Consider the following 15324-nt stretch of genomic DNA (forward strand, 5'->3'; position numbering starts at 1 on the left):
ATGTTTGGTTCAATACAAAAGAATGTTTTGCCTGGACAGTGTGGCTCAGTGGTTGAACTCGACCTATGAACCAGGAGGTCATGGTTGATTCTCGGTCAGGGCACATGCCTGGGTAGCAGGTTTGATCCTTGATGTGGGGCGTGCAGGAGGCAGCCGATCCGTGATTCTCTCTCACCATTGATGGTTCTATCTGTCTCCTTCTCCCTTCCTCTCTGAAATCAATACAAACATATTTATTTTTTACAAGGAATTTTTAAATCGCCTACTTCCCCTACCTGCCTGGACCCTACATATCTGACACTGGCGTTCTAGGAAGAGGCACCTGTTTCCTCTATGGTTTTGAGGACTGTGTGTGTGTCACCGTAAACCCCAACGGACGTGCTGCCGATCAGAGGGCCCCTCTGAGGGGTGTTCAGAGTGTCTCCCTGACCTGAACCCCACTTCCCAGAGGATATCCCAGAGCCCACAGCCTTCCCCCGGAGAGACAGGGCCCCCACACTCTGGCTGCCGAGGCCTGGGGTGCTGTCCTGACTGCACTGGGGAGAAGCCAGGAGTGGGAGCCCATGCTCCAGGACCCTGTCTCTGCCGTGTGATCATAACACTCATTGAAGCCCCCAGTTTTCAGTGATTGAGTGAAGGAGCCACGAGGGTACCCCGCACGTGCATAATCAACACTTTAATCATTTCAAAGGTAGGCTTTGAGCAGCCCTGCAGGGTCCTCGCCAGCTGCTATGCCACGGCTGGCTCTGAGGCCGCCGCCCTGACAGGGGACCTGAGAGCTGGGTTCAAGGCTCAGCCCCTGGGCTGCACCGGTCTCCTGGTAGGACCCCACGGCCACAGCGGGTGGTACTCACACTGCCAGAGGCCGGCGGACTTCTTGTGCTAAGGGGTCTGAGGTGCTTCATGCCCTTCAGACTACGAGTGCCCTTCGTGGGACGCCCGCAGGGCCAGGCTGGCCAGACCCAGCAGACAGACATCCCGGGGAGGGAGCCAGGCTCCCTACTCCCAGGCAGGCAGTGGCTTGGGAGCCTTGCAGGGGTGGTGGCTGGCTGATCCGGGGACATTGCTCCAAGTGCACATGAGGCGGCGGCAGGGCCAGGCACGTGCCTGGACGGAGGAGGGTAGAGGTGCAGAGATTGTTCGAGGCGGCCGGGGGAGGTGAGCTTGGGGCTACCAGGTAACCAGCCTCAGCTCAATGGTCTCTCCATCCTTGGGTCTGTAGTCAGCGATACCTGCAGAGACAGTTGGAGCAGGGGTGTTAACAGGCCAAGGTCCCCCCCCCCCCATCTCATCTTCTGGACCTCCAGCTGAGGTCAGGGTCCGTCAGATCTGCTCAGGGCTTGGTGTCCAGAGCCAGGTGACCCTCTGAACTCAGCTGTGACCTGGGATCCCCAAAGCCCACGGCCTCATTTTGCAGTGGGGCAGCCCCCAGAGGGTGGGGGTAGGGGCAAGCACACTGGATATCCGACGCAAGGTGAGAGGAACCAGGGACCCTGACAACACCCGGTGGGCACGGTCTCCATCGTCCCCAAGGGGCGGCCAGGAAGAGGGACTGGAGGGAGAGCCACAGAAGGAAGACTCCAGGGGCCAGCCTCCACTCACTGGAGACAACCCAGGCTCCAGCGTGACGCCTGGGGCCAAGCCCCAGCTCTGTCACTCACTATGGGTGTGACTTTGGCCGGATTATTTCACCTCCGTGAGTGCTGGTGACCCATTTCTGACGGAGGGATAATAAAGACATCACTAATGGGGCCTCCCTCTTCCTATGGGGGTGGGCTCCCTGCTGGATTAGAGGGCTAAGGGGTGGGCGGTGGAGGACACAACCACCCACGCCTGCCTCATGGCTGAGTCCACTGCCCACCCCTTGCCCCCCGGGCTACATGGTCCATATCAGTGATAGAGGCCGGATCTGCAGGCGTCATCTGCGGCGACCCCTTCGTTTAATTTATCAATCGGTTCAGAAGCCAGGCTTCTCCTGGGCTCCCCCAGAAAGTCCCCACCTTCCATAAAGCCCTTGGCTCAGCGGTGGGACATGGTAAGTGCTGACTAGAAGTCCCAGGGAGCAGGAGCAGGGACCAATGGCCTTGAAGAGCCTGTCCGCACCCCTAGGTTCATAGCAGCACAATTTACAACACTGCAGCTAAGATCTGGAGACAGCCTAAATGCCCATCAGCAGTGGATTATGAGTGGATTAGAAAACTGTGGTACATCTACACAATGGAATATTACACTGCTGTAAAAAAGAAGGAACTCTTACCATTTGCAACAGCATTGATCAGTGATGGCGAACCTTTTGAGCTCGGCGTGCCAGCATTTTGAAAAACCCTAACTTAACTCTGGTGCCGTGGCACATATAGAAATTTTTTGATCTTTGCAACCATAGTAAAACAAAGACTTACATTTTTGATATTTATTTTATATATTTAAATGCCATTTACCAAAGAAAAAATCAACCAAAAAAATGAGTTCGCGTGTCACCTCTGACACGCGTGTCATAGGTTCGCCATCACTGGCCTAGAGAGAGCTGGAGAGCATTATGCTAAGCGAAATCAGCCAGTCGGAGAAAGATAAACATCACATGATCTCACTCATGTGTGGGACATAATGATCTACATAAACTGATGAACGAAAGTGGATCCAGAGACAGGGTAGCACTGAGCGGACCGTCCAGCCTCAGAAGGAAGGTGGGGGAGGAGGGGTTAGAGATCAACCAAAGGACTTGTATGCATGCATATTAGCATAACCGATGGACACAGTGGACACGGACACTGGGGCGGTGGGGGCTTGTCCTCAGGGGTGGAAGTGGCGGGGTGGGGGTCAAATCGGGAATAAAGGAGACATGTGATACTTTAAACAATTCAAAAGAAAAGAGTCTATCTGGTGACTGGGCTGCGGCACAAGGATGCTCATGACAGTTTGGGCAGAAGATGTAAAATTGGAGACAGCCTAGCGGTCCACCCATCCCTCTCCATACACCCTCCCCCTTTCTTTCTTTCTTTCTTTCTTTCTTTCTTTCTTTCTTTCTTTCTTTCTTTCTTTCTTTCTTTCTTTTTGTTAATTCTCACTCGAGGATATTTTTTCCATTGATTTTTAGGGAGAGTGGAAGAGAGAGGGAGAGACAGAGAGAAACATCGATGTGAGAGAAACACATCGATCGGTTGCCTCCTGCACGAGCCCCGACCAGGGCCCGGGCCGGGGAGGAGCCTGCAAGCTTGAGCATCAGTGACTATGTGAGGCTGGAACCCAGGAAGGTTCAAGGGAAAGCTGGGGTGAGTTGTCAAAGCCTCACTTTGGGGGCAGGGCTGGTGTGGGGGGCACGCCCAGAGGTGGCCGGCCACCAGACTCACCTTGCTGCAGCGGGGTGTCGGGGGCTCGGATGAGCTGCCAGAACTCACGCTCTCCGACTTCTTTCCCCATCACAGAGGTCAGGTAGGGGCCTGACAAGGAGGCCTGGGTTCCGTACCTACCAAAGGGACAGGCAACGAGGGAGAAAAGGTGACTGTGGATCCCAGCGACCCAAGGACAGAAGTAGAGCTCAACCCACACTAGGAAACTCAGGGCCAGGGCTAGCCAAACCCTTCCTGGCCACCGTGCCATGGGTCTCACCTCCAACCCTCCTCTCCAGCCCCACTGTCACTGCCCATCAGGTGACTTCATCCCCTCTGTGCTGACCATGACCATGGCCTGCAGGAAAGGCACCTATTACATCATCAACCCCACAGCTGGGCCCCCTCTGAGGGTTGATGTTGAAGGGGTGAGAATCCGAAGCTGCCAGCATCACATAAAATGCCAGTGAGAGAGGGCGAAGCCAGTGTGCAGAGAGAAGCTGAACATGGGGGATAGAGGCACGTGGTGGTAGCACTGGGTCCCTGGTTCTGGAAGGCTCTGTGGCTCAGGGCCACTCCCTCTTCCTGTGGCTGGGTTGCTCAGTCTTCTCTCCGACTCTACATACGCCATGCTCCTCGTTATCAGAGAGCACTGGCGTTCGATTTCTCTTTTTAACATATTTTTATTGATTTTAGAGAGAAAGGGAGAGGGAGAGGGGGAGAGAGAGAGATAGAAACATCAATGATGAGAATCATTACTCAGCTGCCTCTTGCACACCCCTCACTGAGGAATTCAGCCCACAACCCCAGGCATGTGCCCTTGACCGGAATCGAACCTGGGACCCTTCAGTCCACAGGCTGACACTTAAAATTCCATGGGCCATGCCCCTCCTCTCTCCAAAAGGCTGATCAATGCTTTGGGTCTTCGGGAGAGAGGGTTTTTATAATTTTAAGAAACAGCAACCCATCCAGGGGGACTTAAGCAAAGGGAAAGCAATGTTTTAGGGGGTGTCACGAAGCCACCCCCTTTCCCAGTCATCTCCTCACTCTGTGGGGCCACAGGGTCCCTAACATTGTGTGGGGGGTCACATGGCTGCTCAGAGCACTTCTCTCTGAACACTGTCTGTCTCTGTTTTTCTCTCTTCTCTCTCTGTCTCTGTCTCTCTCGCCTGAAATTTCCTGGGTCCGGATGACCCCAAGGTGCCAGCGGTGGGCCCTTCCTGTCCATTGGGAAATCCAACTGGGGCCTCTCACACTGGGGCACATCTTTCTAGAGGAGAAGTCTGGGGCCTGGGTGACTGGAAGGAAGGCACTCAACTTCTCTGAGCCGGATTCCCCACTGGTAACATGAGAAGCACCCCCACCTTATTGAGGCGTGACCCCGTTTCAGGGATGTGGGGTTGGGTGGGGTGAGGGCCGGGAGGTGGTGGTGAAGGGGGTTGGGGGGGGTCTCACATGAATCCTCCGAGCTCCTGGGCCTTCATCAGAACCTCTTCCAAGGAGGACCCAGCGGGCACAGAGATGGAGTGTCTGTACGGAGGCCAGACACTGGGGACCTTCAGCATCACATGGATGAACTCTGGGACTTGCATCAGTGAGGGGGTCACCGTGGCTGGCTCCAACGTGACTGTCCCCGGGAGAGAGGAAGTGTCAGCCGGTGTGAGGGCGGGGGGCCTGGGTGTGAGTTCTCCTTTCTTCCCTTGAAGACACTGGGACCTACCAGGACCTCCTCCTTCCTTATGGTCCCATCTCCGTCAACACCACCGCCGCCTGCCCAGCTGAAACCTGGCTGCCAGCCGGGCCACCCCTGTACCTTAGCGCCCATGTCCCCAGCCCCCCAAGATCGGGCCCCTCCATGGTGTCTCTGCCTCCAGGATCCCCCCTCCCACCAATCAGGGGGCTCTTTCTAGAATCTGCACTTGCTCAGATTGCTCCCCTGTGCTCTCTGAGGGTCTCCTCTCCTTTGCATTCCCCTGCCTGCCACTCCAGTCCATCCTCCCAGGCCCCACTCTCCACCCCAATTCCAGTCTTTACACCTCTGTGCCTTTGCTCCTGTTGCCTCTTCTCTTCTCTGCCCTCCCTTTTGTCTTCGCCACCTGCAGATCCCACTCATCAACTCAAGTCCCTCTCCCAGAGGAAGCCCTGACTCGGGCTGCTCACTGGGACTCAGTATCTAGGTATATAAAAGCCTAAGTGACCGGACGACGAAACAACCGAATGACCAGCCAACCGGTCTCTATGACGCACACTGACCACCAGGGGGCAGATGCTCAATGCAGGAGCTGCCCCTGGTGGTCAGTGCGCTCCCACAGCCAACCTCCTACGGCCGGCCAACCTCCCGCAGTCCCTCCTCCCAGCCAGCCGGCCCCCGATCAGCCCCAATTGCCGGCCAGGCCGAGGGACCCCACCCATGCACGAATTCGTGCACTGGACCTCTTGTAATGTATAAGAGCTAACCAAAACATGTCACTCTCCATCCATCCATTCACTCACTCACTCACTCACTCACTCAAACATTTATCACAGAAGGGCGGGAGATTCCTGGCCTGCCCAGAGCTCTCCATTTGGTGTCTCCCTCCCCATACTGTGAGCTGCTGGAAGCTGTGACCACATCTTAGCTGCCAGTGTGTCCCACATACACTCACAAACCCCTGCTGACCCGACAAATCGGGACCAAACAACCGCCCCTCACTGGGCCAGGCAGACTTCCAGGAGCGCCCTGCAGATTGAAAACAGCCAAGCTCCCTTGAGAGGGGTGGCTACCTCTTGGTGCCAGGCAGTCTGGGGAGATGAGATCCACATAGCTCTTGTGGTTCAGGACAGGCAGGAGCTGGGAAATCATGAGAGCGTTCTGGAAGGCCCCGTCTTGCAGGCTGGCCAACAGAGCGGCCCTCGCGTTGAGGCATGCTGTGCCCAACTCCGCCCCGGGCATAGGGGAGGTCATCAGCAGCTGGTGACAGAGTCGGGGAGAGAGGAGGGGGAGGCGGGTCAGCCAGCAGGGAGAACCCAGGTCTCCCGGCGCCTGACGAGCCCGCCTCCCACCAGCCACCAGGTGGACCACAGTCCCAGAGCCTCTGTCCCACCTGCAGCGCCAGGGGGGTGCTGTAGACGTTCCCAAAGTAGCCCTCTGGGGTCTGGGCCTTCAGGACCTTCTCCTGCGCTGTCCTGATGGCCAGGGTGATCCGGTGCCTCAGGTCCGAGTTGAGGCTGGAGCGCTCCAGGCAGGTGAAGGCCAAGCCCGCTACGGCCACTGTGTCTGCAGGGGGCAGAGCCGATTGGAGCGGGGGTCAGGATCCCAGTCCAACTACAACGCTGGTCACAGCCGCTGCACCACACACAAGCCCTCGCTGTGGTGCTCCTGATGGACTCGATAAGCAGGGGTCCAGGGAAAGGTGAGCACAGGGCCCGAGGGGCTGGAGGAGCGCCAGCCTGGCCTAGCGGGGTCCGGCCCACTCACCCACAGAGAGGTGGCCCTGGTGGAGATGGTGGTCGTGTTCCACGGCATAGAGGAGCTTGCCGACCACGCTGTCATGGACCCTCTTCTGGTGGACACACAGGGCCAGGATGCTCAGGCCGTACTGGTAGTAACTGGTGTGGGGCTGGCCCTTGTGATCGTGCCCTGAGAAGGGGAGAACCAAGGGGTGAGGGTGGCACCCCAGGCCTGAGGGGTTGCCTCTCTCTATCCCTTCCCAGCAACCAGCCCCACCAGCACACAGGACGCTTGACCTATACTTTCCCAACACCCTCCTCTGGGTCATGGGATCCTTTGTCCCTTCGACCCAGGCTCGCAGAGGCCCAGTAAGCGTCAGGCGCTGTGCTTGGAGGTATGAATGCGGTGACCACAGGCAGGCGCCATGCAGCTGGGGCCTCTGACAATAACACAACCCACACTCGGGGGAGCACGACCAGAACTGAGATGTAGACGAGGTCCGAGGGGCGGTGTAACAGAGGCCCTTGAGTATCTGGGGAGTCAGGGCAGGAGTCTCCAAGGAGGTGATGCTGGGAGGGGAGGTGGGAGAGAGCTAGAGAGGAGGGAATCCTTCCACATACAAGGAACATATATGGAGACCCGGCTTTGGCAGCTAAGGAAGGCCAGTGTGGCGGGAGCCCATGGAGTAGGCGAATGGGCGAGCCAGAGAGTGGGCAGGCAGAAAAAGATCAGATTTATATTTAAAATGCTTGCTCTGTGTGTGCTGGGTCAAGTCCGGAGGAGGAAAGTTAGCAGAAAGAGGATGAGGAGTAACTAAGAAGAAGGCTGTGTTGTTGCCCCAAAGGCCGATAGTCAGTCAATCTCGGTGGCGTGTGGAGTGCAGGAAAGGCTTGATCAAGGAAGGCTACCGGGGCGGGCCCACGCCTCCAAGTGGACAGTGAGGTAAGGAGAATGGAGGGCAGGAGCGAGGCCTGGAGAGCAAGCCCACAGTTCTGATGAGCCCACCCCTGGCAGGCCGCGTCCCCTCACCAATGGCCCTCTTCTCATCCTCCAGGAACCGCTTCAACAGTGAGACCAGCCTGTCCCCCTTGTGGCCCCCGATAAACTCGCAGTTGGCCTTGAGCGCGAGCATGTAGAGAGCCAGCTGGCCCATGGAGGGCTTGGCCTGGAGGTCACTGTTGTCGTCGCTGGGGGCATGCCTAGGACAAAGTCAGTTAGCAACACTTCCAGGAGAAAATGCCACCCAGGTAAGCCTGGCTCGGGGTGCCGCCCCCTCCCCCACCAACATCACTAAGTGGAAAAAATACCAGCAGTTGGAAAATTTGCTAGAACCTTCCCCAACACAGATATAGCCAGTCAGGTAAGCTGTGAGGTGGATGCCACACATATTTCATAACGATGAAAAATTAAACTCAAGGACACACTCGAGGGTTCTCCCATCCAAATGGCCTGTGCCTGCCCCGCCATGTTGGTCACCCTTTGCCCACATACTCTTCCCTTCCTTTCGTCTCCCTGCCCTGCATCTACTTCTCAAGACAGAGGCCAAGAAGGAAATGCTCCGTGGTACTCCTGATCCTTCATCTCTCATCCAAATTCCCACACTGGACCTCAGAACAGGCCTCCCTTAATCCCCCTAGAAAGGGAGCACAGAGTCAGATGCTGCTTCTGAGCTCAGTTTGGAAGAGTGTGGTCATGGATTAGTGATGTCTGCCCCAGGCAATGGAATAGGAGCACAGACACAGATGCTGCTTCTGAGCTCAGTTTGGCCATGGATTAGTGATGTCTGCCCCAGGCCATGGAATAGGAGCACAGACACAGATGCTGCTTCTGAGCTCAGTATGGAGGAAGAGTGTGGTCATGGATTACTGATGTCTGCCTCAGGTATAGGAGGGTGCAGAAGCAGCACAGGGACCCTGTATTGGCATCTCCAGTCTAATCAAACCAATTCCATTCAACAGACGGAAAAAGGCGCAAGGGAGGTGAAATGTGTCTAAGGTCTCCCACCCAAGCAGTGACAGGCCCAAACCAGCATGCAGGTCCCCTGTCTCTTAGGATATGGAGCAAGACAGGGGGGAAAGAGAAGAGGGAGCATGGCGATACCTCAGGAGGCTCTGCTGGTAATCGACCTTGAGGCTGTGTAGGTAGAAGGCCTCCTTGGTGCTGGCCTCCACGCTGGAGAGGCGCAGGCCCACATAGATACTGGGGTTCAGGTGCTCCAGGGAGAGCTGGTCCATCCAGGGCAAGAGGCGCTGGCCGAGACTCTGCACCAGGCTGCTGTCCACCTCGGGGATGTCTGACGAAAGAGAACAGGCCACGTGAGGTCGCAGGGGCAGGCCACCAGCAAGGAGCTGCCTTTCCCTCACCAGGGCCTTCTCCTGGGAACACATGTCCCCACTCCACCTCCACCAGAACACACCCTGCGCGTATGGGGAAATCTGGCCATAAAGAAAGGCAGAGAGGTGAAGGGTGCAAAGCAGGCACCCCCAAACAGCAGTTGGTGGGGGCCAGGGAAGGGTGGTGGTAGGTCGAGGGCAGAGGAAGCTGGTTGCCAGGCAACTACTCCGCCCATCAGGAGTGACAGAGAGACTGGAGGCCAAGCCGAGTGGTGTGCCCCCCCCCCCCCGGGCACCATGCCTGACCCCATCTGGTCCTCACACCAGCCCCGTGATGAAGGTATTGCCAGCATTGCTTTGCACGCTCACCTCTGTCCAGCCTCTTCCCTCAGGGAAGGCACCTGAGCTGAGCAGGTGGCTTTGCAGTCACCTTGGACTCCTCCCCACCACCGGCCTCCAGGCCACTGCAGGGCTGTGCTCTGTCCTCTGGGCCCTGTCCCGGGATGTGAGCAGGCGGCCCCTCCCAAAGGGACTGCCGGCAGAGTGCCTCCTGGGCCTCCTCTCGCTCCCATGGCCCCATCTCTTCCGGTTTGGGTCCTACCGTCTTACATCTGTTTTCTCCAAATCATAGGTCTTTGTTGCTATGAGAGCAGGAAGGCAGGGGGAGTTCGGTGGGGGGGTAAGTGGGAATCGCTCTCCTTGCCCTTTCTATCTTAGAGTCTTTCTGTGTATCTGTCTCCATTTCTGTCTGTCTGTCTGTCTGTGTATCTGTCTCCATTTCTGTCTGTCTGTGTATCTGTCTCCATTTCTTTCTCTCTCTGTCTCTCGCTCTCGCTCTGAAGACCTGTTTCTACACTACTGTCTCTCTCTCTGGACATCTGCCCCCCGCCCCCCCCCCCCCCCACACACACACATTCCTTTCCTTGTCTCTTTTCTTCAAAATGGCAAAGGAATCCCTGCCCCACCCGGGGCTCTGACCTCGGGCAGGTGAGTCAGCCTGGGGGTTAGAAGAGATAAGAAGAGAAGCTGGAGCAGGAAACAGCCTCCCTCAAAGGAAGGCGCCAGGCAGATGCACCCAGGGTCATAAAGTGCCCTGGCCCAGCACCCTGGCCCCCTGGAGCCTCTGCGCCCAGGCGCCCAGCCCTGCCCGGCCCAGCCCTGCCCGCTGAGGCCTGCCTGGCATCGCCGCTCCGAGGCGCAGGAGCCCACCGAGCACAGGTGTGAGCGCAGCACCCCTGTACGTGACCCCGAGCGCGAAGCCGGTGAGGCAGGCGTGCGGCACACGCAGAGAGGCAGGCTGGGAGCGCTCTTGACCCATTTTGCAGGCACGGGAGTAAGGCTGAGAGCGACTGGGTGACTCAGCCACAGCAAGCAAGCCCACACACCCAGACCCGGGCTCTCCAGGTTCCCTGGGAAGGGGACTTTAAAAATGTTCACAATGGCCCTGGCCGGTGTTGCTCAGTGGATAGAGCGTCGGCCTGCGGACTGAAGGGTCCCAGGTTCGATTCCGGTCAAGGGCATGTACCTGGGTTGTAGGCTCCTCCCCGACCCAGGCCCTGGTCGAGGCTCGTGCAGGAGGCAACCAATTGATGTTTTTCTCTCACATCGATGTTTCTGTCTATCTTTCCCTCTCTCTAAAAATCAATGGAAAAATCAGGTGGGGTTTGAAAATAAAATAAATAAAATGTTCACAATCAGTGAGGTTGGGGACCGGGTTCTAGGTCTCCCCTGGGCACTGGCTAGACAGGAGCCGAGAGCCAAGGGCTACGGGGTCTGGTGGCACTGGAGGAATCCCGGCTGGAGGCTGCTGGTACCCCTGACCTGGCTGTGGGGTTCTGAGAACCGAGTTGGCAAAGCCAGATTCCTGGAAAGGGGCACCCTGGGCAGGTCACCTCGCCCCTCCAACCCCTGACTGCTTCACCCATCACGTGGCCATGACCGGACCTGCCTCTCGGTTTCTCCAAGGATCACAGGAGAGCCTGCTGGTGAGAGCGTACGGCAGGCATCACGCTACGGGCAGAGCGCAGAGGGAAGAGACAGGTGGGTGGCTCAGGCAGCCCCACGCCTGTCGCTCAGACTCACAGACAGGTCCCGAGAGGCCCCTGGGGTCCGGCCCTGGCACACGAGGAATACCATGCCCGTGTCTGACTGCGGCCGCCCTCCCTGCCCCTCTGGGACGCGTCTCCCCAGCAGGGTCTCCATCCTCACTTCCCTCGGCCGGTTTCTTTTCCTCTTTTTGGATCTCAGTTCCCGTGTTGCCCCCAGCTCCTTGGAGATCTTGCCCCCACCTCACTCCCTGAATCGGTGGCCTTCGATGACCTCAGCCCCCACACACAGAGCCGAATCGACTGCCTTCGTCTGTCCCTTCGCTAGAACGGAAGCTGTGGGAGGACAGGGACTGGCTCTGCTTCCCACGCCTGTCACCGAAGGCTCAACCAACGGGCGCTGAATGGATCAAGCACAGATGACTGAATGGCCAGAGGCGAGCGCCCGGTGGGGAGTCAGACCTGTGATTCATCTCAGCACATGTGCGGAATCCTGAGGTCCAGCTCAGCCCCGCCAAACCCAAACTGCCGCGAGAGCCCAAAGAGGCAGGCGGGTACTCGGACCCCGTCCCGCATCGCACCGCGGTTTCCCCAGCCATAGAAGGAGGGGCTCGAACAAGACGGTCCTTTCTCTAAGGACCCAGGAGGAAAGAGGCGCAGGGAGGTCTGTTACTCACTGCAGATGTCAGCCAGGGCCCCCAGGGCCCCCAGCAGGAGGAGGAGCGCCCCAAGGCGCCCCATGGCAGCAGCAGGTGGGTGAGCAGCAGCCGGGGACCTGGACGGGGAACTCCTGGGTTGGGCTGGCAGAGGCTGTCCTGACCACGGCTGGTCGCTGCTCCGAGAGAGGCGGGTGCTGTCACTGATTAATCTCTCCTCGTCTGGCTGCGAAGTCAGCAGAGACGAAAAGGGGGCAAGGTCTGTCGCTGAGGGGAAAGGAAGGCCAAAGATCAGAGGAAGAAAGGGCGCAGTGACCTTCCTGGAGGTAGGGGCAAGGGGAGGGGGAGGGCAGTAGGGGCGGTGTGTGGGGGACGTTTTGAAGCCAGCCACATGTGTCCTTCTGTCCGAAGGACCTGCCCAAGTCTACCTGACCGCACCTGCCGGGTACCCCCCAACTGCTCCAGCGGGGCACGGGCAGTGCGGGGGTGCCTACCTGCTGCCCCTCACAGAAGGAGCCCCTGGAAGTGCCTACACGGGCCTGGGACGGGGAGCAGAACTGGGAGCTGAGGTGGTCACGTGATCGAGACTGCTGAAGTCAGCTGTTATCTGCCCGCCCAGAAGGGTGGGGCTGGCTGAATCGGGACCAGACAGGCAAGATTTTTTAACCAAACGGAAAACTTGGAAGCATCCTGGAGACCAAACAAAACAAGTTAAGGGACAGGATTTAATCATTTGAAACACAAAGCCATGGGCTGCGGGGCTGTTTATCAGGACTAGAAAAGTAACCTAAAAAAAAAAAAAAAATCTCTGCAAGGAGAGAAAAGGAAGGATTTCTCATCTGCCCGGCCCCACAGGCAGATCAGTGTACAAGAGTTAACTCTGGCCATGCTGTGTGACCTCGGCCAGGTCACTTAACCTCTCTGAGCTGGAAATACTTTCTCCTGTGTGAGGTGAAACGTTGGGCAACATCCTTCTAACGAAGCTCCCTTCCAGCTCAACCTGTGAAGACGTTCCGCCCTTAAAACACTTCTAATCATTTCCAAATACGCTTTTTTTATTGCAATCATTTTATGGCAAATAGCCAAGGTTCATTCTTCCAAGATAACGTGGTGTGTGTTTGTTTGTTGTGCCTGACTTATCACAAGTCAAGCTCTGGGTATAGATAAATACAGTCATTTACCTCATGTCAATCAAGGATGGCCTGTATATACAGTCATTACCTCATGTCAATCAAGGATGGCCTGTATATACAGTCATTACCTCATGTCAATCAAGGATGGCCTGTATAGACAGTCATATACCTCATGTCAATCAAGGATGGCCTGTATATACAGTCATATACCTCATGTCAATCAAGGATGGCCTGTATATACAGTCATATACCTCATTTCAATCAAGGATGGCTTGTATATACAGTCATATACCTCATTTCAATCAAGGATGGCTTGTAATACAGTCATATACCTCATGTCAATCAAGGATGGCCTGTATATACAGTCATATACCTCATGTCAATCAAGGATGGCCTGTATATACAGTCATATACCTCATTTCAATCAAGGATGGCCTGTATAGACAGTCATATACCTCATTTCAATCAAGGATGGCCTGTATATACAGTCATATACCTCATGTCAATCAAGGATGGCCTGTATATACAGTCATATACCTCATGTCAATCAAGGATGGCCTGTATATACAGTCATATACCTCATGTCAATCAAGGATGGCCTGTATATACAGTCTTATACCTCATGTCAATCAAGGATGGCCTGTATATACAGTCATATACCTCATGTCAATCAAGGATGGCCTGTATATACAGTCATATACCTCATGTCAATCAAGGATGGCCTGTATAGACAGTCATATACCTCATGTCAATCAAGGATGGCCTGTATATACAGTCATATACCTCATGTCAATCAAGGATGGCCTGTATAGACAGTCATATACCTCATGTCAATCAAGGATGGCCTGTATAGACAGTCATATACCTCATTTCAATCAAGGATGGCTTGTAATACAGTCATATACCTCATGTCAATCAAGGATGGCCTGTATAGACAGTCATATACCTCATGTCAATCAAGGATGGCCTGTATAGACAGTCATATACCTCATGTCAATCAAGGATGGCCTGTATAGACAGTCATATACCTCATGCCAATCAAGGATGGCCTGTATAGACAGTCATATACCTCATGCCAATCAAGGATGGCCTGTATAGACAGTCATATACCTCATGCCAATCAAGGATGGCCTGTATAGACAGTCATATACCTCATGTCAATCAAGGATGGCCTGTATATACAGTCATATACCTCATGCCAATCAAGGATGGCCTGTATAGACAGTCATTACCTCATGTCAATCAAGGATGGCCTGTATAGACAGTCATTACCTCATGCCAATCAAGGATGGCCTGTATATACAGTCATATACCTCATGTCAATCAAGGATGGCCTGTATAGACAATGGCAGTCTCTTAAGCTTATAATGGAGCTGAACAAATTCCATTGCCCAGTGATGTTGAAGCCACCATAACATCATAGTGCAAATGCTACAAAAATCAGTAAGGCCGTGGTTGAGATGGCAAACAACGCTAACCCTGGGTGTGGATGTGGGTGGCATGGAGGAGCTCCTAAAGGTCATTCTTGAGGAACTGCCTAGTGAGGAGTTATTGGAAGTGGAACAGGAATGCATAGCTAAAGAAGAGGCAGAGAGCCCTAGCCGGTGTGGCTCAGTGGATAGAGCATTAGCCTGTGGACTAAAGAGTCCCAGGTTCGATCCCGGTCAAGTGCACATGCCCGGATTGTGAGCTCGATCCCCAATAGGGGGCACGTAGGAGGCAGCTAATCAATGATTCTCATCATTGATGTTTCTATCTTTCTCTCCTCCCTCTCCTTTTCTGTCTGAAATCAATTAAAAATATATTTTTAAAAAGTCATGTGGTAAGACGGGGATCTGGGACTGGCTCGCTTACTGCTTGACAAGCAAAGAGGGTGCCAGCCCAGACAACCTTAGCATATGGGGCTGATGCTCTAACCAGCTGAGCTACCCAGCCAGAGCTGAACACTTTTTTAAAAAAATATTTTTTTATTGATTTCAGGGAGGAAGGGAGAGATAGAAACATCAATGATTGATCGGCTGCCTCCTGCCCCCCACATTGGGGACTGAGCTTGCAACCCGGGCATGTGCCCTTGACTGGAATCGAACCTGGGACCCTTCAGTCTGCAGGCTTATGCTCTATCCACTGAGCCAAACCAGCTAGGGTGAGCTGAACACTTTTTATTGCAGTGTCACTGACGTAAAAATTAACATACAGTTAACGGCATATTGACAAGGGTATACAACTGGGAAACCATGACCACAGACAAGATTATGAGCATGCCCATCACTCTGAACACTTTCCTCCTGTTCCTTTGTAATGCCTCTCTCTCACTCCCTGCTTCCCTCTCACCCACTGCCTCCCTCTCACCCCTGCCTCCCTCTCACCCCCATCCTCCCCCATCCCTAGGCATCCATTGATC

At 55.3% G+C, this 15324-nt stretch overlaps 1 protein-coding gene across 2 annotated transcripts; it reads right to left on the minus strand.

Moving 5' to 3' along the window:
- Positions 1-657: 657 nt before the first annotated feature.
- On the minus strand, positions 658-12424 carry TCN2 (transcobalamin 2). Of its 2 annotated transcripts, none has more exons than XM_036353789.1 (10): positions 12285-12424; positions 11812-12057; positions 8857-9049; positions 7786-7955; positions 6784-6945; positions 6410-6582; positions 6090-6276; positions 4782-4953; positions 3348-3463; positions 658-1232 (listed from the first exon to the last, which is right to left on the minus strand). In XM_036353789.1, exons 2-10 carry the CDS (start codon positions 11873-11875, stop codon positions 1171-1173), a joined length of 1299 nt encoding a protein of 432 aa, XP_036209682.1. In that variant the 5' UTR covers positions 11876-12057; positions 12285-12424; the 3' UTR covers positions 658-1170. The 2 variants fall into 2 exon arrangements, with proteins under 2 accessions (XP_036209682.1, XP_036209683.1); XM_036353790.1 differs by having other exon boundaries at positions 11812-12016; positions 12285-12369.
- Between the last annotated feature and the right edge of the window lie 2900 nt (positions 12425-15324).

The sequence above is a fragment of the Myotis myotis genome, unplaced genomic scaffold, assembly GCF_014108235.1.
Source record: "Myotis myotis isolate mMyoMyo1 unplaced genomic scaffold, mMyoMyo1.p scaffold_m19_p_20, whole genome shotgun sequence".
NCBI classification, from domain to species: Eukaryota; Metazoa; Chordata; class Mammalia; order Chiroptera; family Vespertilionidae; genus Myotis; species Myotis myotis.